At 41.2% G+C, this 25,851-nt stretch overlaps 1 protein-coding gene across 1 annotated transcript in view; it reads left to right on the forward strand.

The window, feature by feature from the left end:
* Positions 1–1,771: 1,771 nt before the first annotated feature.
* The window catches only part of LOC121450893 (RAD50-interacting protein 1-like), a 42,191-nt gene continuing 18,111 nt past the window's right edge, over positions 1,772–25,851 (forward strand). Inside the window, exons 1-9 of the mRNA XM_041656264.1 lie at positions 1,772–1,946; positions 2,323–2,368; positions 5,899–6,083; positions 13,836–14,077; positions 20,962–21,135; positions 21,224–21,373; positions 22,704–22,860; positions 25,107–25,217; positions 25,309–25,534. Coding sequence (XP_041512198.1) covers positions 1,905–1,946; positions 2,323–2,368; positions 5,899–6,083; positions 13,836–14,077; positions 20,962–21,135; positions 21,224–21,373; positions 22,704–22,860; positions 25,107–25,217; positions 25,309–25,534 — 1,333 coding nt within the window. The 5' untranslated portion in view covers positions 1,772–1,904. The remainder of the gene's footprint in view (positions 1,947–2,322; positions 2,369–5,898; positions 6,084–13,835; positions 14,078–20,961; positions 21,136–21,223; positions 21,374–22,703; positions 22,861–25,106; positions 25,218–25,308; positions 25,535–25,851) is intronic.

Consider the following 25,851-nt stretch of genomic DNA (forward strand, 5'->3'; position numbering starts at 1 on the left):
AGATCTGAATACCTCTAACTCCCAAGTACTGGGATTAAAGGCATGTGCCACCATTGCCCAGCTTTATTTTAATTTTTGATTTTTTAAAATTTATTTTATTATTTTTACTTTTTAAAACAACTGATTGTTTTGTCAGTATATCAAGTGTGTTCCTCCTACCTGGAGTCCAGAAATTATTCCCCTGGAATTGGAGTTACAGCCGGTTGTCAGCTGCTGGGTGTGCTAGGAAGTGAATCTTTTTTTTTATTTTTTAATTTATTTATTTATTAAGGATTTCTGCCTCGTCCCCGCAACCGCTTCCCATTTCCCTCCCCCTCCCCGGATCAAGTCCCCCTCCCTCATCTGCTTGAAGAGCAATCAGGGTTCCCTGACCTGTGGGAAGCCCAAGGACCGCCCACCTCTATCCAGGTCTCGTAAGGTGAGCATCCAAACTGCCTAGGCTCCCACAAAGCCAGTACGTGCAGTAGGATCAAAAACCCACTGCGATTGTTCTTGAATTCTCAGTATTAGGAAGTGAATCTTGGTTCTCTGGAAGAGCAGCTGGTACTCTGAATTGCTAAAACCATCACTTTAGACCCTAATATTTATTTATTTTTTCTATTGAGACATAGTCTCATTATGTGGCTCTGTGGAACACACAGAGATTCACCTGCCTCCGCGTTCTGAGTGCTGGGCTAAAGATGTGCACCATCACCCCTGCCACCTCTCCTGGCTCTATGTCTACTTACATTTTATGTGTAAAGGTGTTTGTCTGCTTATATGTCTGCACCAGTGAGTTTTCTTCTCATTGAGTAGTTTCTGTTTTCTCTAAAGATTTTCTCCTGTTGGAGCTGGGCGGTGGTGGTGCACGCCTTTAATCCCAGCACTTGGAAGGCAGAGGCAGGCGGATCTCTGTGAGTTCGAGGCCAGCCTGGTCTACAAGAGCTAGTTCCAGGATAGGAACCAAAAGCTACAGAGAAACCTTGTCTCAAAAAAAAAAAAAAGATTTTCTCCTGTTGGATCCCCATTTGTTTTGATCTCAAAGGGATTGCCTTTCAGGATTTGCTAATGAGGTTGTCAGATTTCCAGATTCTCTGCTGTTGCTTCTAAGTAACTCCAGTTCCTCCTCCTTGGGAAATGGTAGAGGCTTAGGGGCCTCTGCTAGGCAAAGTGCATGTTAGATTTTTGAGTGCTTTTCTTCTATCTGGCTCCCAGAATGACTCTCTAGTTGGAAAATAAGAGGGTCATCTCTATGCAATTTGACCAATATTAAATAAATATCGAGATACTGGCATTCATTGGTAAATATATGCCAAACCAAGTAACCTACTTTGCCTTTTATGGCCACCATGCTCACTCTCATTTTCAGAACATCAGGATATTGTCTAGATATTTATAATAAACTTACAGATTCACATAAAATCTATGGCATGGAAGGAGAACTATTTTCAAGTTCCATTATCTCATGTACTTAAGGGCATCTTTGAACTCAGTAGCTGGAGCTGACTTTGAACTTCTGATCCTCATGCCTTCCTTACCTCCCAAATGGTGGGATTACAAGTGTGGGTCACCAAGTGAGGGCTGAATTCTGTTTTTATTAATTCCATAGAAGTGGAGGGAGCTCTGTCACAGCGAGGATGCTTTCCTCTGCAGGGCTGGGAAGTAGTAGGGCCACCGGGTTCCATGAGCTGTCGATGTGACCAGTCAACCAGGAGGTGGCACCACGGAACAGACTGCGGCGACGCAGATAGGTCTCTCTAGCCGAGAGAACGGAACCAGAGAGACGGCGAAAGGAAGCCGAGGTGGCGCTCGGTCTGGCCTCCCTGGAGGCTGATGTGGTTGTTTTGCCCGTCCGTGGGTGCCCTTACCGGACTCTGTAAGCCAGGCTGGCGGCGAATGGAATCGAGGACTCGCGCGGAGGCAGGATGCTTCCAGCTGGCGAGATAGGCAGGGTGTCGGCAGCCCCGGTGAGGTGTCCCTGGAAACCCGGGGAAGGGACACTGGTGACCCTGTGAGGTGGCACAGACCTCCCTAGGGGGATTATCCCCGCTAAGTTAACCTGGGAGCCTGTGAAGATGGTTCCCACGGTCCGAGGCAGTAAGGGGCTCCCCCGGGGAAGTAGTCACAGTGGAGTGTTCCAGGAAGATGACAGTTTTGAGAGTTGGCGGGAAGGTGGACTCAGTGTCCTGGCAGGGTAGTTGGGAGCCTGGCGAGGTGGTCCAGATTTCTGGGAAGGTGGCTGGGATACGCGCTTAGGACCTCTTCTCCAGTAGGTGACCTTTTGGAGCCCTGTGTGCACTCCACTTGAATCTAACTTGTTCGCCACACCTGTTTTTCTGCCAGTGCTGCCCCGAAAGCGGTGACGAAATGAAGAACACAGAGGAGAAAAGTAAGCAGGCTTCAAACCCTTAGTTCTTTTTGCCTGGCTGTCCTTCCCAGCAAACTCTTTCAGGCTCTGCAAAAGAGGTTTCTTAGCCTGTTATCTTTTAAATGAAGTATTTTCTTCTGTACAATGTGTTAATAGTAATAAATACTAGTTATCTTTGCACATGGACTTTTGTCTCTTAAAGATTGTAAGATATAGAGAGAGCACTCTTGAGACTCCTACCTAGTGTCCTGTCAAGTATGACTTTACTGGGGCCTGTCATTTTAATGACACAGCAGCCTGATATCAGGTATTTGGAGGGAGTGATGTGGGTCACTGTTGCTGGGCTCAAGAAAGAGGTTAGATAATTGCTTAATTATACTTTTACTTTCAGTAAATTTGTAATTGAAATTTACTTCAGGTAGAACACAACTTAGGTCCTAAATCTTGGTCCGGATAGGGGATAAGGAAAAGATCTGATAGCTCATTTCCTATTAGGGCAAGGAAACGTGTCAGAGATGTGGATATTTATCCTTTTACTTTAATGAGATAAGCATAGCAAGTTATTAGAAATCCAGTACTCTTAGGGACTGGTTTTGTCCCTCATGCCTCTGTTTCCCAGGTGTCATATTCCCAATCTCTTCAGGACCTTTTTTCCTTTTTTTTTTTTTTAAGAGGAAGCAAAAGAGCATGCAATAGCTTTTTTAGTGTGCTAAGAGTTCAGTTCAATGACTTGACAAGCAGACTGAGGGTGCCCATGTCACCGTGTCCTAGGAGGAAGTTCTGACCTTGCTATTGGCTACTGTTAAGCTCCCTCCCCCTTTTTCTTGGATCTGGAAAGATGGCTTGTTGCTTCAGAGTGCTTGCTGCTTTTACAGAGTATCTTGTTCAGTTCCCAGAATGCAGGTGGCAGCTTAGTCTTTAGTTTCAGGAGTTTAAATCCCCTGTTCTCACCTTGTAGGGCTCAGGAAGCAAACCTATGTGTACATCAGTTAAATGAACAAACCCTTTTAAAAAAGCAGAAATTGTCTGGGAAGTATTTATTACAGTGGTAGAATTCTTGCCTAGCACTTTGGCAGCCGTGGATTTGAACTTAGGCACCACCACACAAACAAACAAACAAACAAACAAACAGAAAATGGGCTTAGTTGTTAAGAGAATTCACCGCTCTTCCAGCTGGGTTCCATTCCCAGCACCTACAGGGTGGCTAACAACTACTTATAACTATAGTTCTAGGGGATCCAATGCCTGCTTCTGGCCCGTGTCTGGCCTCTGTGTTCATTGGACGAATGTGGTACACAGTCATACATGAAGTCAAAACACCTGTATACATGAAAATAAAATCTCTGAAAGCTGCCGGGCAGTGGTAGCACACTGCTTTAATTCCAGCACTCAGGAAGTAGAGGCAGGTGGAGTTTGAGACCATCCTGATCTAAGAAGTGAATTCCAGGACAGCCAGAACTGCTACACAGAGAAACCCTGTCTTGAAAAATCCCACTCAGATGCCTTGACCCTTGACATAACTGATCCGTCATTTTAGAATGTCAGGTACAAATTATTGCATTAAGGACTTTGTTGTGTAGCCAGTGACTCAATCATCTGCTGTGCAATGCTGAATGCTCTTTATAAGAAATAAAAGGAGCCAGGTGTGCTGGCTGATGTCTCAAATTCCTTTTCTTAGGAGACTGAGGCAGGAGGATTGCCATGATTTGGAGACCAGTCTAGGTCACAGATTTAGAGCCTATCTTTTTGTTTTTAGATCTTTATTTTTTAGATTTGTGAAGTATAATTAAGCCTAGACTCCTTTTTAAAATTTAAATTGATTTATTTTTAATTTTTATGGTGTCTTGCTTGCATGTATGTCTGTGCACCATATGCTTCTCTGGTGCCAGAAGAAGCCAGAAGAGGACTTCAGACCCCTGGGAACTGAAGTTAAGATGGTTCTAAGCTGTCGTGTGGGTGCTGGGAATCAAACCCTGGTCTTCTGTAAAAGCAACAATAGTTATTCTGCAGCCCATAGATCCTACCTTAAGAAACCAAAATAAAACCAAGTATGGTGCATGCCGGTAATCCTAGCACCCAAGAGGATGCTAGGATTAGAAATTGAAAGTCAAAGTCATCCTTGACTAGATAAGCAAATTTGAGACCAGCTCGGGATATCCGAGAGCTTTCTCAAAAGCAAATAAACATAAATAAATAATAAAAAAATCCTTATTTATAATTTTGAAGGAGATATGCTTAAGAATATAGTATGCCATATTTAAATATGGTTGTAATTTTTGTTGTTTAAAGTGAAGGTTAAATTGACCACCCAGGAAACAGAAACCTAGTTCTGTCAAATATACTCCGTACAACTCATTTGTTATATTTATGAAAAGTTCTTAAGAAGATATTAAGCAGTCAGGACATGATTGCAGTTGCATGTGTCTTATGTATCCCAGGCTGGTTTTAAACTTGCTATGTCGCTGCGGATGCCTCTGAACTTCCCATCTTCCTCCCCCCACTTCTCCAGTACTCCATTACAGGCGGGTGCCATCACATTCGGTATCATTTTACCAACTGAATCGCATCCCTAGCCACACATAATTATATTTTAATGTATTAGTTATTATTGTGGCTAACATATGTCAAATATTAAAGTTGAGATACAGAAAAAATAGCTGTTCATATATGGATAAGAGAATAAAAATAGTTTTGAATTAAAAGCCAGGAAATATGATTTTAGTCTCATTTTCAACCTTTATAGATTGGGGCATACATTATTACTTATTTATAGTTTGGAAGTTAAGACTTAGCCTTGTTTTATTTCTCCTATCAGTGGTTTCTTGCTTCTCATTTGCTGCAAATGATCTGATCCTCCTTTTGTATAAATAAAATTTTTTATTGCATTTTATTTAGTGTGTGTGTGTGTACATAGGCACGTGTGTGCTATGGTGTTGTGTGGTGATCAGAGGACAGCTTGTGAGAGTTAGCTGTCTTCTACCATGTACATTCTGGGCATCAAACTTAGGACATCAAGTTATTTTTTTTTTGTAGGGGTTTGAGACACAGTTTACTATATAGTTCAACCTGGCCTTGAATTTGTATTTGTTCTCCTTCAGCCCCCGGAGTGCTAGCCTTGGTCTGGTATATTCTGTTACTCTATACATAAATATTTGAACAGTATCTCATACACATTTTTCATTTGGGCATATCTTCATTTAGATATGATAGAGTGCTTGCTTAGCACGCTCAGCTCTCTAGGTTCAGTACCCAGAACTGCATAATACTGTGTAGTGGGGCACCTATAATTTCAGCAAAGACTTGGAATGTGGAGTCAGGAGGATCAGACATTCATTTCTAGCTGTATAGAGAGTTTAAGGCCTGCCGGGCTACAGAGACCCTATCTCAAAACAAAAGCTCTAAACCAAAATATGTGCACGCACACACACACACACACACACACACACACACACACACACCCATAACAATTTTTTTTGAAAGAGCTGATGCAGCTTATGCTTTTGTAATTCCTGTAACACAGTGATGTGAGTAGTTGCTTTTCCTTTCTGTAGGTGACATGAACATTGCAGCTCTTGTTGGAAGCGAAAAACCCATGCAAGGTAGAGATAACGATGAGCTTCCCCTGAATGTGTCTGCATTCATAGAAAAGGAAGTGGGAAGTGACCTGAAATCTTTAAAGAAACTTGGCAAACTCATAGAACAGATGACAGAAAATAAAATGAAGTTACAAGAACAGGTAAGTATTAATCTCAGTGAAGTTATAGTAACTGTATTCATTGAAACAGAATGTAACAGTGTTATGCGTGCTGCATATCATGCATTTGAAGATGTAGATCGTGATGGAGAACAATTTAACTGATAGGCTTTAATGTCTTCTGCTACAAATTTTATAAATGAAGTAAACCAGCCTGGTCTACAAGAGCTAGTTCCAGGACAGGCTCCAAAAAAAAAAAAAAAAAAAAAAAAAAAAACCCACAGAGAAACCCTGTCTCAAAAAAAAAAAAAAATGAAGTAAAAGAGTTCCTACTGATTTGTATTTTTGAAAACAGAATGTTAGCTAACAATTTATATCATTTTCATTTTATACCTTCTAGAACAGGTTAATAATTCAGAATGTACAAATAATGGTTAAACAGTATCATTCCAAGTTTTTATAAATGCACATAGAAGAAGGAAGCATGTGTAATGTACGGTGGTTGCTGGGTGTGTTGGCAGCACACGATAACCTCAGCACTTAGAGAGAGGAGGCAAGTGTATCAGGAGTTCAAGGCCAACCTCAGCTATGTAATGATTATAGATCATTTTGGATTCCACGAAAAATAACAAAACAAAAAACTGAAAGAGAATTTTTAACAATGTTTGTTTGTGAGTGTTTGTTGAAAGGTGATTTTCCTCATGCATTTATGTATTATTGAGGTTTCATTTTACTATGGACATAGTACTTTATTTTTAAAAACCCAATGAAAATAATCTTAAGCTAGATAAGTAAGTCTTCATAGTTGTAGTACTCTGTCAAAGAGGAAAGATTCTATAATATAAGAAATTAGTTAGGTTAAGCAAACTCTGGATATGTGGGTGTGGCGTGGCTTTATTTTCTTCCAGCGCCGTGAACTGAGTTAGGCTTCCACAGTTTCCTGCTTTCCTATCACAGCTACTACTAATCTTTATGTGTGGTCTGGTCAGCTTTTCCATTCCTTCGGAGTTCTGCTGAGTCATTCAAGGATGGCCCAATTTGTGGCCTGCTTCCATGACTGTCTTCAGCTTTACCTTACAGATTTTGTTGCTACCTCATCATCCTTCTGAATTTTCCCAAAGAGACTACCCTATGTGGCTGTTCTGCCATATCGTTTTCTCTAATAGAAAATTGAAACCCCTTCCATGTATTAATTTAACACTTTATTTGTTATCATTTTTACCTTTCAGAGGTAAACTAATTTTTTGTTTACCACTAAAGGATTCTAGGTGAGCATTTAATAAGTTGTGTAGCAGAGAATGGCCTTGAACTTTTGACCTTCCTCCTTCCACTTCTGGAGTACTAGGATTTTCAACATGCACCACCATGTTGTGTTCCCAGGGATCAAACTCAGGGCTTCATGCATACTAGGCAAGCACTCTCCCAAGCAGGAACTCAAGTCAGGACCCTGGAGACAGGAACTGATGCAGAAACCATGGAACCTTTTCATGGGTTGCAGAAATCACACTTGGGTGATCAACCTTACTACTAGCTGCTACCTCTGGTCTTTAAAAATATATCATTAATGTTCTTAATGTATGCCTTTTTAGGGTTTCTATTGCTATGAAGAGACACCATGACCATGGTAACTCTTATAAAGGAAAGCATTTAATTGGGTCTGGCTTACAGTTTCAGAGGTAGTTCATTTTCATCATGACGGGACATGGTGGCTTGCTGGCAGACATGGTGCTGGAGGAGCTGAGAGTTCTCCATCTTGATCTGCAGGTAGTAGAAGCAACTATGTGTAGCTTGAGCATCTAAGACCTCAGAACGCACCCCGACGGTGACATACTTCCTCCTAATAATGCCACTCCCTATGGGCTAAGCATTCAGACATGATTCTGGGGGGGGGGGGGCACACCTACTCACACCACCACAGTGTATAAATAGGTTTCATTATGACATTTTCATACATATATATCATTGTACTTTGCATATATTCTCTGATCCTGGTTCTCTCCTTACCTCATTTCTTCTGTCAATGATATTGTACCTGCCCTACATAAGCCTTCCAGCAGGAGCTAATACTAATGCAGCCTTACACCCTAGCTTTTCCCTAGCACCTTGGCAACCAGTGGTCTTAACTTGCTCTTAGAATTCGATCCTTTGCTTCACTACCAGTCCTGTCTTTTCAGTAGATAAACATAGGTCTTCCTATCCCCCCCCCCAAAAAAAAGCCAAAAACCAAAAAGAAAACTATTCCCTTCATTTTTTAGTAGGCATTTATTCATTCATTTGGCTCAGGGTTTTTAAAAAGTCTTTATTATCAATCTCCATTTTCTAGTTTGCTGTTAACTCTTTTACCTTGTGATCAAGTTTGATTACCACAGATATTTTTGCTGAAGTCTATTGCTAACCCTGAAACTGTTCTCCTCTGTCTCTCATCTGTGACTGATAGCACGGCCCTCTGTTTATCACTCAGGTCTCGATTTTTAGTTCTGTGATAAAACACAGTGGCCAAAAAAAAAGCAACTTGTGGAAGAAAGAGATATTTTTGGCTTACACTTCCATGTCATGGTCTATCACTGAGGGAAGTCAAAGCAAGAACTCAAGACAGGAACTAGGACAGAGACCATGGGAAAACAATGCTTATTGGCTTGCTTTTCATGGCTTGCTCAGCTTGTTTTTTCTATAACTAAGGACCACCTGACCTTTAGTGTGCTGTGATCTTCCACATCAGTCATTAATCAAGATCATGCCCACAGACCACCCTAAAAGCCAATGGTTTGGAAGCATTTTCTCAGCAGAAGTTCCATCTTTTCAGTGACTCTATCTTGTGTCAATTTGACAAAAACCCAACCAGCTCAGGTCTGTAGCCTAGCAGTCTGATGCTTCCCCTCCCTCGGTTAATATACAACCTCCAGTCATCTGAGTTCCCTTGTTACTTTCCTATTCCTGCTTTCTACACTGTGAATTTCCTTTATTTAAAACATCTAGTGGACTGTTACTGTTGTACAGTATGTTCTCCCGTTAGCTGTGATCTGGTCTTTCCCTCCTGTCCAGGCTGTTCTCTCTTCTTACTTTGAGTTAGAGTCTTTCATTTAGAATAAGATCTCTAGGCGACTTTTGTGCATGCTCAGGTTTCAGGAGTGCTACATTAGTGTTTCTACAAGCTCCTGGTGTGTTGTTAACAAGGCATCGCTCTAGCACTGGCTAACCTGGAACTCACAAGATTCCATCTGCCTTTAACTCCCAAGTGCTGGGACTAAGGGTGAAGCCACGCCCACTTTGTTTTATTGCACTAACTTCACTTTTTTGTATGATTATGTGTCTCTTTCATACTTAAGGGCAGATGTTGTATCTTTGTTCTATTGCTAGTATAGTGCTGGGTTGAGTGTGCTAATCAGGGCTGATTAAGTTGAAATGCTATGAAATTCTGTGTAGTATGGGTTTGGTCACATGGTTTTGACCTGTAATCCCAGAACACATAAGATGGAAGGAGAATGCCCAGAAATTCAAGGCTAGCCTGGTAGATATGAGACTATCTCAAAATAAAATAAAATATTGGTCATCAAACCTTGCTTTTTGATGTCTAATATTGATTTATGTTTCTCATATATGATAAAAAACATTTTAAAACTGTTTATTTTTTTAAACTTTATAGGTGTAGCTTCTTTTTATTATTTATTTTTTTTTTTGAAAAAATTTCCGCCTCCTCCCCGCCTCCCATTTCCCTCCCCCTCCTCCCACTCCATTCCCACCCCCCAAAAAAGTTAATGTTTAAATGGCATACCAAAAATAAAAATGTTTCATCACGGCAAAAAATAAATAAATAAATAAAACCTGTTTATTTTAATTACGTGATTGGGGTTGGGTTATATGCATAAGTGCAGGTGCCCCCATAGCCAGAGGCTTCAGTCCATTGTGGGTTCTGGGCAAAGAACTTGCGTTCTCTGGAGGAGAAATATATACAATTAACTACTGAGCCATCTCTTCTGACCCCTATAAAAATATCCCTTAATAAATTTCATTTCTAAAGACGTTACCTAAATATCTTTTTATCAAATCAGTAAGTCTCATCCAAGGCTTCCGCAAAATACAGGGACCCAGCTGTATTTTGGGTTTTTTGTTTGTTTGCTGTGAGACAGGGCTTTATGTAACTCAGGCTGGCCTCATACTCCTATGTAGCTGAGACTGACATAGAACTCCTGATCCTCCTGCCTCGTTCTCCCAAGTGTTGAGGTTGGAGGTATGTGCTACCTTGCGTAGTTTAAAAGATTTTTCCCTCTGTGGTACTGAGAATTTAACCCAGTCTTACGCATACTAGGTAGGTACTCTACTTGATGAGACATATCCCCAACTGTGTTATGAATATAGCTTGGATCACAACTTCATTTATTTTATGAAGGAAAATATCTTAGTGAATCAAGAAATCTCTGGCTGTAAGCTTTCAAAGTGTTCCAGATACTTGCATGGGAGCCGTGTGTTGGGAGGTCTCTGTATATAGCATTTACACTTTGGGTTGATTGCTATAGGATAAAGAAATTGAGCCTTGTTAATTTTTTTTTTGTGTGTGTGTATGTATGTGTGTGTGTGGTTGTGTGTGTGTGTATGTGTGTATGTGGCATATGTTTCCATGAGTGTGCAAATGTCAGGTCAGTGTCAAGTGTCTATCTCTATCACTGTCCACATTTTTTTGAGGTAGGGTCCCTTTACTGATTCAGCTAGATGGTCTGGAGCAGAGTTCTACCTGTCTCTGTGCTCCTAGAGTGAGGATTACAGACACAGGGCTGTGCCTGGTTTTTACCTTTCCAGCCCTTTTTCTTTTTCTTTCTTTTATTTTTTTTTAAACACACTATCTTTTTTCAGTTTACATACCAATCCCCGTTCCCACTCCCTCCCTCCTCCCATTCCCTTCACCTTAGTCCCCCCACATCCCCATCCAATCCTCAGAGAGAGTAGGGAACATTGCTTTGAGGAAGGTCCAAGGCCCTCCCTACTATATTTAGGCTGAGCAAGGTATCCATCCAAAGAGAATAGGTTCGCAAAAAAACAGTACAAGCAGTAGGGATAAATCCTAGTGCCCTTGCCAGTGACCCTGCAGTCTGCTCCAGCCATACAACTGGATCTAGTTTATTCCTATGCTGGTTCCTTCCCTGTCTGGCTGGAGTTGGTGAGCTCCCATTAGCTCAGGTAGACTGTTTCAGTGGGTGTCCCCATCATGGCCTTGACCTCTTTGCTCATATTCTTCCTCCTCCCACTCTTCAACTGAACTTTGGGAGCTCAGCCCAGTGCTCTGCTGCAGGTCTCTGCCTCTGTTTCTATCAGTTGATTGATGAAGGTTCTATGGTGACATTTAAGATAGTCATCAATCTGACTACAGGTCAGTTTGGGTACCTGTAGTAGTAGGAGCGGCGGGGCTGCGTCCTCAGCACCCCGGCCGCCTGGCTAGCTTATGCCCGAAATAACAACACACAAACTGTATTCATTTAATCACTGCTTGGCCCATTTCTATCTAGCCTCTTCTTGGCTAACTCTCGCACCTGGACTAGCCCATTTCTGATCATCTGTGTAGCCCACAAGGTGGCTTACCAAGGAGGTTCTAGCCTACGTCCATCCTGGGTCGGAGCTTCATCGCGTGTGCCTGGGAGAGCGGAGCATGGCATCTCTCTGAGGCGTCTGCTCCCGAGAGGAGAGCTGTCGAGTCTGAGCTCACTTCCTCTTCCTCCCAGCATTCTGTTCTGTTTACTCCTCCCACCTATGTTTTAACCTATGAGGGCCAGCCAAGCAGTTTCTTTTTATTGCTTAACCAATGAAATCAACAGATTGATATAACACTCCCACATCAGGTACCCTCTCCATTATTGCTTAGGGTCTTTGCTGGGGTCATCCTTGTGGATTCCTGGAAATTTCTCTACAGCCAGGTTTCTTGCTATTCCCATAATAGCTCCCTCACTCAAAATATCTCTTTTTTTCTCTCCTCTACTATACCGTTCCCTCAAGTTCTATTCCCCTCCCTTTCTTCCCTTCTTTTCTTCCACCCTCCCTTCTCCCCGCACACCCATTCTCCCAATTTTGTCAGGAGATCTTGTCTATCTATTTTGCCTTCCCAGGGGGGAATCTATATATGTTTTTCTTAGGGTTCACCTTGTTACTTAGCTTCTCTAGGGTCATGAACTATAGGCTCGTTATCCTTTGCTTTACAGCTAGTATCCATGTTCATCTTTCTGGGTCTGTCTGGGTTACCTCACCCAGGATGGTTTTACTGAGGGTATTTATCAGCTGTAGAAGTTCCCTGGTAAAGTTTTTGGGGGTCACTTATGTATACTATCATATCATCTGAAAATAGCCAAAATTTGACTTCTCCCTTTCCAATTTGAATCCTCTTGATCTCTTTTTGTTGTCTTATTGCACTAGCCAGAACTTCAAGAACTATATTGAATGGATATGGAGAGAGTGGACAGCCTTGCCTTGTTCCTAATTCTAGTGGAATCGCTTTGAGTTTCTCACCATTTAATTTGATGGTGGCTGTCGGCTTGCTGTATGTTGCTTTTATTATGTTTAGATATATTCCTTGTATTCCTGATCTCTCCAAGACCTTTATCATGAAGGGGTGTTGGATTTTGTCAAATGCTTTTCCATTTCTAATGAGATGACCATGTGTTTTTCTTCTTTCAGTTTGTTTATATGGTAGATTACATTGATAGATTTTCGAATGTTGAACCATCTCTGCATCTGTGGGATAAAGCCAACTTGATCATGGTGGATGATTTTTTTTTTGATGTGTTTTTTGATTCGGTTTGCCAGTATTTTATTGAGTATTTTTGCATCTATGTTCATGAGTGAGATTGGTCTGTAATTGTCTTTCTTGGTTGAGTCTTTTTGTGGTTTTAGTATCAGTGTAACTATAGCCTCATAAAAAGAGTTTGTTAATGTTCGTTCTATTTCTATTATGTGGAACACTTTGAGGAGTATAGGTATTAGCTATTCTTTGAAGTTCTGGTAGACTTCTGCACTGAAACCATCCGGCCCTGGCCTTTTTTCAGAGGTTTTTTTTTTTTTTTCCTTTTGAAGATTAATTTATTATGTGTACAGAGTTCTGCTTGCATTTATACCTGCAGGTCAGAAGATGGTATGAGATCTTATTACAGATGGTTGTGAGCCACTATGTGGTTGCTGGGAACTGAACTCAGGACCTCTGGAAGAGCAGCCAGTGCTCTTAACCACTGAGCCATCTCTCCAGTCCTCTTTTGATATAGTCTTATGTAGGCTAGGGTGGCCTAGAACTCAATAAATAGCCCAGGCTGACCTTGAATTCCTGATTGTTCAACTTCTACCTCCCAAGTGCTGGGACAGAAGGTGTATGCCAGCACACCTAACCAAACCTTTTGTTTAAAGGGTTTTTATGTTTTTTTTTTTTTTTTTTTATTTTATGTACATGTGTGCCCAGGCAAGGGTGTCAGAAGCCCTGGAACTGGAGTTACAGTTGTGGGCTGCCATGTGGGTACTGGGAATTGAACCCAGGTCCTCTGGAAAAGCAAATAGTGCTCTTAACCTCCAAGCCATCTCTCCAGCCTTTATGTTTTGTTTTTAAGACAAACTCTCATTACATAACTGTGGCTAGCCTGAAACTCACACACAGCCTTAAACTGACAAGGTTCTCCTGCACCTACCTTTTGAGTGTTGAGATTAGAGATTTATACCACTGTGCCCAGCTAGCTTGAAATTTTTAATACTTTCAGTTCTTTTGGAACATGATTTTGGAAAAGACTAACAAAATTTTACCTCATTGCTAATATTTTTGTGTGTTGTTAGGTACTTGCAATTTCGTCAGAAATCCCTAAAAGAATTCAAAGTGCTTTAAAAGATGCAGAAGTATCCAGACACGTTCTTAGTCAGTTTCTGGAGCAGGAAACTCCTCTCTTCAGCTCCATCACCAGCCATTTGCTGACTGCACAGCCCTGGATGGACGACCTTAGTGCCATGATCAGCCAGATAGAAGAGATCGAGCAGCATCTCACGTACCTTAAGTGGGTTTCCCAGATCGAAGAGCTAAGGTAGGTGGGCATTATTCTCATAATTATTGCTTCCTTTGAGCTTCTGTCTCAGAGAGTGTGTGTATGCTGTTAAATAATCGAGTTAATTAAAGATTATAATTTTTACTAGTTGTTAGGAAAATGGCATTATGGTAATGAGTAGTCTGCTCTGTTGTGAATAAATATAAACTTTTCAGGGAGCTTAATTTGTGTTTGAAAGAAAGTACTCTAAATAAGTTAAAAATTTAAGGCTGCGCACGCCTTTAACCCCTGTGCTTGGGAGGTGAGGCAGGTGGATCTCTGTGAGTTCCTGTCTGGTCTACAGAATGAGTTCTAGGACAGCCAAGACTACACAGAGAAACCCTGCCTTGAAAAACTAAAAAAATTAAAAAGTTAAAAAAAAAAATTTAAGGCTCAAGCAATTGTGTTTTGAACACATGATCAAAACTACTATTTCTTTTCTTTCTTTTCTTATCACTGTATGCATATGGTGCACATAATATACATGCAGGCAAAGCACTTGTAAACATAAAATATGAATAAATAAATAATTGGCTGTGTGGTGGTATTTTATACCTTTAATTCCAACACTTAGGAGGCAGAGGCAGGCAGATCTCTGTAAATTCGAGGCCAGCCTGGTCCATAGTGTGAGTTTCAGGACAGCGAGGGCTACACAAATCCTGTCTTGAAAAACCAAAACTATCAATCAATCAAATCAATCAATCAATCAATCAATCAATCCTGTCTTGAAAAACCAAAATAATAAGGAAAGGAATGAATAAATGAATGAGCGAATGAATACATAAATAAATGCTTAAAAAAGAACTGTGAGCCTAACATATAATCCCCAACTTGGGACTGAAGCAGGAAGATTGCTGCATGTTTTGGGTCAGCTTTGTTTACATAGTGACTTCCAGAAAACCCAGGATACTTACTGAGACCTGATTTCCAAAACAACAGCAAGCAAAAATAACTACATAATTTGGCCAATGTGATGGTTCAAACATGACATTTTAGTTTTGGGGAGGCCAAGACAGAAGGATAGCAAGTTCACTTCAAGAGCAGCTTAGGGCTTCATGGCCAGACCTTGCCTAAAAACAAACAGACAAATACCCACCCCCAAACAATGCACTATTATTAGATGAATAATAGAGTGAAATACCTATGAATAGGGAAAAATAAGAAAGTTATTTTGATAAAAAGAGAAATAAAGTTCACATCTGTTTTGTGAACACCACAAGTTGATTCTCTCTGGTCAGAGCAACGTTTCTGCCTAAATGGGGAGATTATTCTGCTTCACGGTATGGTCTCTACCCCTTCCAAATTGTACATTGGTTGTCTTCGTTTATTTTATTTTTATTATTATTATTGTTTTTTTGAGACAGGTTTCTCTGTGTAGCTTTTGTGCCTGTAGACTAGGTTGGCCTCCAACTCATAGAGATCTATCTACCTCTGCTTCTCGAGGGCTGGCTTGAAAGGCGTGCACCACCACCACCTGATGCTTTTTATTTTTAAGACAGAGCCTTACTATGTAATCCTGACTTCTTGGAACTTACTATGTAGACCAGGCTTCTGGCATCAAACTCACAGAGATCTGCTCTAGTCGTTGAGGTTTTTTTTCTTTTCTGTTTTGGGGGCCTGCTACCCAGCGCCCGAATAAATACACATGGAGGCTTATTCTTTCTTATGGCCTTAGGTTGCTTTGTGTCTATCCAACTTTTAAAAAATTATCCTGTCTGCCTCTGGGCTTTTATCTTTCTCTATTCTATATACCTTTCTTTACTTCTTACTCCGTGGCTTGCTGAGTGGCTGGGTGGCTGGCCCCTGGTGTCTTCTCTCTTCTTTTATTCCTTGATCTTTTATTCCCAGATTTCTCCTCTTATTTATTCTCTCTGCCTGCCTGCCATGCCTATCCTTTCTCCTGTCTACCTATGAAGTAATAAGGGTGGCGGCGGGGCTGCGTTCCCAGCACCCCAGCCGCCTGCTCTTATTACTTCATTGTGGCGCCCCACATGATGGACTAAACCCACCTAAAAAACCTGAGAAGGCTTAAAAATAAGGGAGAGAGAGAGTTTAACACAGATTTTTGCTGTTTGTTGATGGCGTGCTGTAGAGAGATTTCCTGATTCGGCAACAGCAGCAGAAAAAACGCTGTGTCATTTTAAAGCGCTGCTTCTTGGGGCTGTGCTGCCAGCGTGAACTCTGGCTTTAAAGCATTTGTGGCACTCTGCTTGCTAGAGGCAAGCAAGCTTCTCTCATCTAAGAGAAGCTTCCTGACTCAGCTTTGGCTGCAAAACCCTGCAGCTCATTAAGAGGTCCTACCACGAAACACTTAAATGGTGTTGACGAAAAGCTGAACACATGCTTTTCGGTTTTCAGCCGTAGCAGAAAAAAAGCTGCGCCGTTTAAAAATGCCGGCTTTCTGGGCTGTCCTGCCAGGACAAACTCTGACTCTTTTACGCAGGCGGTTTGTGCGGTTTGCAAGCACAGGCTGCTGAAGCTCGCTTGCTGGCTACAGCCAGTACCTCAGCCTTGAGGCTGAAAAGCTAAGGAATGGGCTGGGTCCAGCTGGCAAAGCCACGCCTTTAATCCTACTGATATTGCTTGGTAAATTGAAGACTCGTGTGGTCAGAAAAAGAGAGATATACAGTAAAGAGAGATTCAAAGACAAAGAAAATTTCTAAATGGTTTGAAGTGTGTTAAAAATATATGCAGACTAAAAGTTGAAGTTCTTAAAGTAAAAAACAAAAAAAAAAAAAAGGAAGAGAATTGTTATGTGTGGTAGCACATGCCTTTAATCCCAGTGCCTAGAAGGCAGAGGCAAACAGATCTCTGTGAGTTCAAGGTGTAGTAGTGTACACCTTTAATCCCAATGCCTGGGAGGCAGAGACAGGCGGATCTCTGAGAGTTCAAAGACAGCCTGGTCTACAGAGTTACTTCAGGTCAAAGATACAGAGAACCTGTCTCAAAAAGCAAAGAGTTAAAAGTAAAAATAAACAAAATAGAGGTTAAAACAAAGCTGCACAAAGATGGAAAATACACAGAGAATTTTGATACTGTATGCTATTATGCTCTCTTTAAATTATTTAAATGCTGAGGAAGGAGCAACAGCTGCTAAAAGATATTTATTTATAAATGCTGCTGAACTAATCCAACATAGATATTTTTATGCCTTGAATTTGAAATTTGGATCTAAGGACATGATACTTTGGAAAGGAGTTTCTTATTTTGTTTTCACAGAGGATGAGACGCTGTTCATTTCTTCTATTCCGATTTGGTATGATGGACCACGCCCTCCTGAAGGGTTGGTGTGAACACCTTCAGAAAATTGCTTTGCTCAACTGCCAACTGAGATGAAACTAGCACACAGGTTATACCATGAAAGACCTAATTAACGACGCCCCCATTCAGCAGGAAGCAGTTTGGAGAGAAAAAACTGCGCCCATATTCCCAAATATGGTTTATAAACGTCCTTTTACATTTAAAGGGGGATATGATATAGATATGAATAATTTACATTAGTATAGATTTTGCTTTATTGATAGAGATTTAAGGTCAATTTTGTTATATATATATATGTTTCTGATTTTGATTAAGGTATTGTGATTGTGTAGTTCATTTAAATATGTACTGTATAATTAAGAAATATAGGTTGTTAATGGATAATCATCGATAATAGTAAAGCTTGTAGTCATGTTAGTTAGATTTTCTAGACATATAGAGATATATTTCAGATAGGCATTCTTCATATCTCTCAAAGGCTGCAGAATATGGCATTTAAAATATTTTAATAACTTAGGACTTTTCATGACAATGAGACACTCTGCTCCTGGCAGCACCAATCTACTTCAAGAGGAAGATGGGCATCAAAGAGGCTCGTTATGGAGTTTGATAGCTATTTGGGCAAGAAACTGCTCTTGCCTAGACTATTGCATAAACTGAACACAGAGAACCCGCAGAGAGAGGACTATTGAACTTGCCTAAGGTGAGATGATCTTTCGGGGTTCCTGATTCATGAAAGAGTCTGCGAGACATTCTGCAGGACACAACAGATAGTGACTGAACTGACTTTGAATTTTCCTGCTTTATGGAAATGTCTGCTGGATAGCATGGGCCTGAAGGCTGAAGATGGATGCCCCAACGGTACAGAGGAACTTTGGGTGACTGTCCAGGTAGCAAGATGTCTCTGTCATTTCTAGAGTTTTAAAAGTTGCTTTTTTCTTGTTTGCTTAGGTAGTATTGTATCTTTCTGGAGTCTTTGATGGAGTTAAGAATAGTTAGTTATAGTTTTCCTTAGTTATGATAAAGATTATTGTAACTTTTACTTGATAACTGTTTTTTTATGTGTAATTTTGCTATGTTAAAGTTAAAGCCTTTTTTTTGTTTAAACCGAAAAAGGGGAAATGATGGAGGAAGGTCATTGGCCAATAAAGAAACTGCTTGGCCCTGTGGGTGGAGTAAACAGAACAAAATGCTGGGAGGAAGAGGAAGTGAGGTCAGAGACTCACAGCTCTCCTCTCGGGAACAGACGCCTGAGAGAGACGCCATGCCCCGCTCCCGGCATGAAGCTCCGACCCAGGATAGACTAGGCTAGAATCTTCCCGGTAAGACCGGTTCTCACAGATTATTAGAGATGGGTTGATCAGGATGTGAGAATTAGCCTGTAAGTGCTAGAGCTAAAGGGCCAAGCAGTGCTTAAAAGAATACAGTGTCTGTGTAATTATTTTGGGGCATAAGCTAGCCAGGCGGCTGGGGTGCCAGGGACGCAGCCCCCCGCCGCTCTTATTACTTCATACCTATTGGCTGTTCAGCTCTTTATTAGACCAATCTGATGTTTTAGACAGGCAAAGTAATACAGTTTCACAGAGTTAAACAAATACAACATAAAAGAATGCAGCACATCTTTGCGTCATTAAACAGGTGTAACACATCTTCAACTAATATTCTATAACAATCTACCGATATCCACATACTGGGTGCTAAGATTAAAGGTGTGCCCTCTTGTGCCTGCCTCATTTTTTAATTGGAGGTCTAGGCAGGTCTTAAGACTTATAAATTCCTGAACCTCCTGCCTCTATTTCCTCAGTGTACAGTGCAAGATTACATGCTGTGTCGCTGTGCCTGGCTACATTTGTACATTTCTTAAGCATGATGGTCTTTATTTTAATTTAATGAGCTCTTAGCTTGGAATACGTTCTTTTTTGGATGTAGAAATGGTAACTATGGTGAAAAGTATATAAAAACTGAAGGATACTTTACTTCAGTGTCCCAGTGCTAATTACATTATCCATGAAATGTGACCCATCTGTCCTCTCAGGAGGAGTGGGAGGGACAGGTAGATGACATCTGAAGAACAGGCTGCTCTTAAGAGGATGTAAAGGAAGGAACTCGGGTTCCTTCAGATGTGAGTGTCTTATAAAGAGGATGTAAAGGAAGGAACTCGGGTTCCTTCAGATGTGAGTGTCTTATAAAGAGGATGTAAAGGAAGGAACTCGGGTTCCTTCAGATGTGAGTGTCTTATAAAGAGGATGTAAAGGGCGGTGGTGGCGCACGCCTTTAATCCCAGCACTCTGGAGGCAGAGGCAGGCGGATCTCTGTGAGTTGAGACCAGCCTGGTCTACAAGAGCTAGTTCCAGGACAGGCTCCAAAACCACAGAGAAACCCTGTCTCGAAAAACAAAAACAAAAAAACAAACAAACAAAAAAAAGAGGATGTAAAGGAAGGAACTTCAGATGTGAGTGAGTGTCTTATAAAGTAAGCAGCCAGCTCACGGCCGTGCTTCATTCTTCCTTAGATGACAGAGAAAGTTTTTTTTTTCCTTTTTTCCTTTTTCTCCCCCTGAGACAGAGTTTCTCTGTGTAGCCCTGGTTGTTCTGAAACTCTCTCTGTGGACCAGGCTGGCCTTGAATTTACAGAGATCTTCCTGCCTCTGCCTCCCGAGAGCTGGGATTAAAGGTGTGCACCACCACTGCTTGACTTGAGAAAGTTTTTCAGAGATTAAAATTGTTCCAAGGGATTTGGGTGTGTTTAATCAGTAAAGTGCTTTCTGTGTAAGCATAAATATCCCGAGTTCAGTCTCCAGCTCCTGCATGAGAAAGCTAGCTGTGGGGGACAGAAAGAAGGACTCCTGGAGCTGGCCAGACAGACAGTGCAGACTCTAGACTCCAGATGAGTTGGTGAAATTCAGGTTCAATGAAGAGGCCATGTCTCAAAGATAAGGTGGAGAATGGTTGAGAAAGACACCTGCCATTCACCTTGGGGTCTCCACACAGGTACACACAAACATCCACATCCACACACAGACAGGTCCACACACACACATCCACACACAGACATACACACACACACATGTACACACATACACACACACATCCACATACAGACAGGTCCACACACACACGTACACACACACACATCCACACACAGGTCCACACACACACGTACACACATACACACACACACACACACACACAGGTCTGCATACACACATACACACAGATGTAAACACATACACACAAAGACAGGTACACACACACATACACACATATACACACAGGCATCCACACACATCCACACACACATCCACACATAGACAGGTCCACACACACACACATACACACATACACACACACAGACAGGTCTTCACACACACATACACACAGGTGTAAACACATACATACAAAGACAGGTACACACACACATACACACATATACACACAGGCATCCACACACATACATACACACATACACACAAAGACAGGTACACACACACACATCCACACAGGTGTATACACACATACACACAAAGACAGGTACACACACACACATCCACACAGGTGTACACACACACACTAGCTCATTCCACTAAAAGCTCTCATTAACATGTGTTCTGCTTTGTCTTACAGTGATAACATTCAGCAATACCTGATGACCAATAATGTGCCAGAGGCAGCCTCTATCCTGGTGACCATGACAGAAGTTGACATCAAGCTTCAGGAGTCATCTTGTACTCATCTTCTTAGTTTCGTGAGAGCGACAGTTAAATTCTGGCATAAAATTCTCAAGGACAAGCTTACCAGGCAGGAAATATCTCGTGGTGATTGTTTTCTGATGGATATTTGGTAATTCAATGGCATCATATGAGATAATGTTTCTTTTCTGTTACAGTGATTTTGAGGAAATTTTAGCACAGCTTCATTGGCCGTTCATCACACACACCCAGTCTCAGACTGTTGGCATAAGCCGGCCTGCTGGTGCGCCTGAGGTGTATGGTACCCTGGAGACCCTGTTTTGTCAACTGTTGAAACTTCAAGCCTCGTATCTTTGTTGGAGTGGAAAACTTGATAAAACTTCTTCCTGTAGTAGATTTGTGGCTAGTGATTAAAACATTCTGGGCAAGTGATCGAGAGGTAGAGTATGAAGGAGGCAGTGGAATTATCTCCAGTACCAGGGGAAAGTTTTCAAAGTGTCCATAAGCCAAATCGAGGGTCCTGGGTTAGACTTGATGTGCTTGTTGGAGAATATATATTCTCTTTGAAAAATGAATTTTCTGGGAGTGGGAGGGCTGTAAAAAAAGAATTCTGAGATCAACAACTGTCTTAGCCAGTGTTCTTTTGCTGTGAAGAGACACCGTGGCCACAGGAACTCTTATAAAGGAAAACCTTTAGTTGGGTCTGACTTAGTTTCAGAGGTGTAGTCCATTGTTGTCATGGTGGGAAACATGGTGCTGGAGAAGGAGCTGAGACAGCAGGAAGAGGGAGACACTGGGCCTATCCTGAGCGGTTGAAACCCCCAAAGCCCACCTCTAGTGACACACTTCCTCCAAGGCCACAGCTATTCCAATAAGGCCACACACCTAGTCCCTGTCAAATTGTATCTCTTCCTAATGACCAAACATTTAAATATTTGAGCCTGTGTTGGCCATTCTTATTCAGAACACCACAGTAACTGGTCAGTGTTGGCATTACAGGTCTTTTAGAACAATAAAACAAATAGGCAATAGGAAAAAAAAACCTTAGAAAGTACTAATCAAATGATTGTGTAAGTTGATTTTCTTACCGTTCATTGATTCTAAAAACCTTTTATATTTTCATTTATTTTTTATTTTGTGAGTATAAATGTTTTGCCAGTATCTGTATCATGTGCATGCCTTGTGCCTGTTCAAGTCAGAAGAGTACATCAGATCCCCTGATGCTATGGTTAAGGATGATTGTAATGATGTGGGTGCTGGGAATCCAGCCTGGATTCTCTGCAAGAGCAACAAGTGTTCTCTCTCCCTCCCTCCCCCACCCCCTCTTTGGTTTTCCAGACAAGGTTTCTATGTAGCTTTGGAGCCTGTCCTGGAACTAGCTCTGTAGATCAGGCTGTCCTTGAACTCACAGAGATCCTCTTACCACTTCTGGGATTAAAGGCATGCACCATCACTCCCTGGCTACAACAAGTGTTCTTTACCATGGGGTCATGTCTTCAGTCCCATGAACCTTTTTAGGTTTAAATTCAATATAAAGTTAGATTTTTCATTACTTGTATTAAACCTTTTGCTAAGTATTAATATATTTGATGGAAATTTTTTTTTGTGTATGTATGTGTGTACACTTAGGTGTATATATGTGATTTTGATTCTTTTTCCTTGACTTGACTGTGCCAGAGATGAATTATTAACTGAGCCAAAACAACTCCCAGAAAAATATTCTCTTCCTCCATGCCCTTCTGTGATCTTGCCCATCCAGATCATGCTGACTCCCCTTCAGAAGAGATTCAGGTACCACTTCAGAGGAAGCCGGCAGACGAACGTCATCAGCAAGGTGCGCTTCTCTATTTCCTCTTTTCTTTTTGAGATGGTCCGAGAAGAACCCCAGACTGGCCCCAAACTGAGCTCCCTCTGCATCTGCCTCCTGAGAACTGAGATTACATGTATGTGTCACGATATCCCTTTGCCGTGTTTTCATTAAATGTTACCCGTGCCAGGGTGTTTAAGTTAAAAACTGATCTCTATACATGTTTCTGTTTTCCCTAAAAGGCTAAATACCTGCCTCATGACTGCCCTTTGTAGCCTTCACACGTTGTCAGAATTGCTGCTCTCTTTGGGACATTGACCAATTTCTCACATTTACATTTGGGCAAGCAGACTTGTCTTCACTGTACAGCCCACTCCTGTAGATGCATAGAGTAAATAACTGTGAGTTCCACAAGATAGTGCATTGGCTGGTGAATAGACAGGCCAGTGCCAAAGTGACTCATAGCTGTAGAAGAGACATCATGGCAGTAAGTGATGGAATAATTTAAAGGAAATTGTTAGCAGCATTTGAACAGAGGGACCACATCAGTGTATCCTGTTGCTGCTTTTCTGTAATTATAATTTACAAGGATGAGGGCACTGTCTTGTTTATTCTTGATGTTTGCTGCAGCCAATACAGCACATGGAGCAGGGCTCCAGGTATTTACATGTCATATGAATGAACTTAATGTTTGTACTTTATGGGTTTCCTTTTTGGATAGAGTGTTGTTGGAATAGCAGAATAATTTAGTACTCAGTAGTAAATGAGGCAAAACATAAACCGAACATGTAGAAAGGCAATAATATAATTTGGTGTAAGAAAATTTTGAGTTGTGTTGGCTTAGTTTAAAAGTGTGATCCTAATGAAGTTAGTGCACTGTCACTACACCTAAAATGAGACAATCCTTGAGATTAGATGCTGCCCTTATTTGTATGCCCAACCTTTAGAACACCATAGGCATTAACAGCATTTTTTTTTCTCAGTGCTGGGGACTGAACTCAGGGCCTTGCACATGCTAGGCAAGTGTTCTATCCCTGAGTTATACCCCCAGCTTAGTATATGTTTTTGAGTTCTTGTCTAGAAAAACTTGAAATGTTTGCAGAATCCTTTCTAAAGACAATTTAAAGTGCTTTATGTGGGGCTGGTGAGGTGGCCTAGTGGATGAAGCCGTACATACCTCCAAGCCTGGCAGCAGGAGTTTGATCCCCAGGACCCACACTGTGTCAAGAGAGAACTGACTACTAAGGTTGTCTTCTGAGTGCCACTGTACACTGTGTCTCTGTGCAAATGTGCATGTCTACACAGAGGAAAAATGTAATATAAATTTTAAATTCTTGGTACATTTTAAGGCTTGGATATATTTTTAATGTAGACCAGCTGACTTTCCCCCTTTATGTTTTGAAAAGAGAAAGCTGAAGAACATCATGTTTAAAACTTATCTGGGGATGTAACTCATTCTAAGTATTTAGCATGCTTGCCTAGCTCACATGAAGACCTAGGTTTGCTCCCCTGCACCACATAAACCACATGAAATTCTCAAACGAGGGAGGTAGAGCAGAAGATCAGAAGTTCATCATCCTCAGAGTTTGAGTCTAGCATAAGCTGTATGAGATCCTATCCCCAAAAACTTTTTGAAATGCTATTTCAACAAACAGTTTCAAAGATATTAGTTGTTTGTAGTACCTCATCATGCTAGGTTTGGAGGGCTGTAAAATAAACCAGCACTTTATTTCTTTCTCCTGTGTAGGTCAGAGGAGCGGCCTGTGCAAGTTGGTTCTTGCCCTCTACCACGTCAGGTTGCTAGGTTTGCTCGCAGGCCCCTTCACTCACAGAGCTGTTGTTTGTTTTGTTGTAGAACCTAGGGCTTTGTGTGCGCTGGGCGGATGCTGGTTTCTAAGTGTGTTTGACTGTCTTTTCTTCATTATTGTTGTCATTATGCCCTCCTCCTCTTTTTTGTGGCATTGGGGGTTGAAACCAAGGCTTTTTACATCTAAGTGAATGTTATACTACCAAGCTATATGTAGCTCCAATGTGGTATTTTAAATTTGTGAGTTTACTGATTTAAGCCACATTATTGGAATTTGTTGAGAGTATATTGGGAAACATTTGATTATGAAGTCTTTTGTGAGTTTGAAGTACAGGGTAAGAATTATTGTCTTATGTATAGGATTTTTTTAAACTAATTTGGTGTCTGTTTACAATTAAATGCACTTAATTAGAATTTTTATAACTAAAGAATAAATAAAGAATAGAAACCATTTCTTTTCCCTTAGCCTGAATGGTACTTGACTCAGGTACTCATATGGATTGGAAACCATGCTCACTTTCTGGATGAGAAGATTCAGCCAATATTGGATAAAGCAGGCTCTGTAGTAAATGCCAGGGTAAGAGGCTAAGGCCTTTGAATTTCAGCTTCATTAGAGTTGTTCACGTACCTGATGGACATGATTCCTCATACCTGTCTGTTTCTTTCAGCTCGAGTTTTCCCGGGGCCTTGTGATGCTTGTCCTTGAGAAGCTGGCTTCCGATATACCTTGCCTGCTCTATGATGACAATCTCTTCTGCCATTTGGTGGATGAGGTGTTGTTGTTTGAGAGGGAGCTGCACAGTGTTCATGGCTATCCTAGCACTTTTGCCAGTTGTATGCATATTCTGTCAGAGGAAACCTGTTTTCAGAGATGGTTGACTGTGGAGAGAAAATGTAAGTGCTCATGTGGCCATTGCCTTGGGAGGGCTGTCTCAGTTGTTTTTTGTTTGTTGTTGTTGTTTGTTTGTTTGCTTCCTTTTTGTTTTATTTTTAGGCAAGGTCCCACTATACAACTTTGGCTGGCCTACAACTCTCTATGTAGACCAAGTTGGCCTCAAACTCATTGAGATCTATATGCCTTTGCCTCCTAAGTGTTAGGATTAAAGGCATGTACCACCACTGTCTGGCAATCTGTCTGTTTTTGGTGTGTAAATTTTTGGGTTTTTTTGTTTTTTTTTTCTTTCTCTTTCAGCTCTGAGCAGGAACTATAG

Source organism: Microtus oregoni, unplaced genomic scaffold (assembly GCF_018167655.1).
Source record: "Microtus oregoni isolate MIOR12 unplaced genomic scaffold, Mior012 000000F_ref0000247, whole genome shotgun sequence".
Classification (NCBI taxonomy): Eukaryota; Metazoa; Chordata; class Mammalia; order Rodentia; family Cricetidae; genus Microtus; species Microtus oregoni.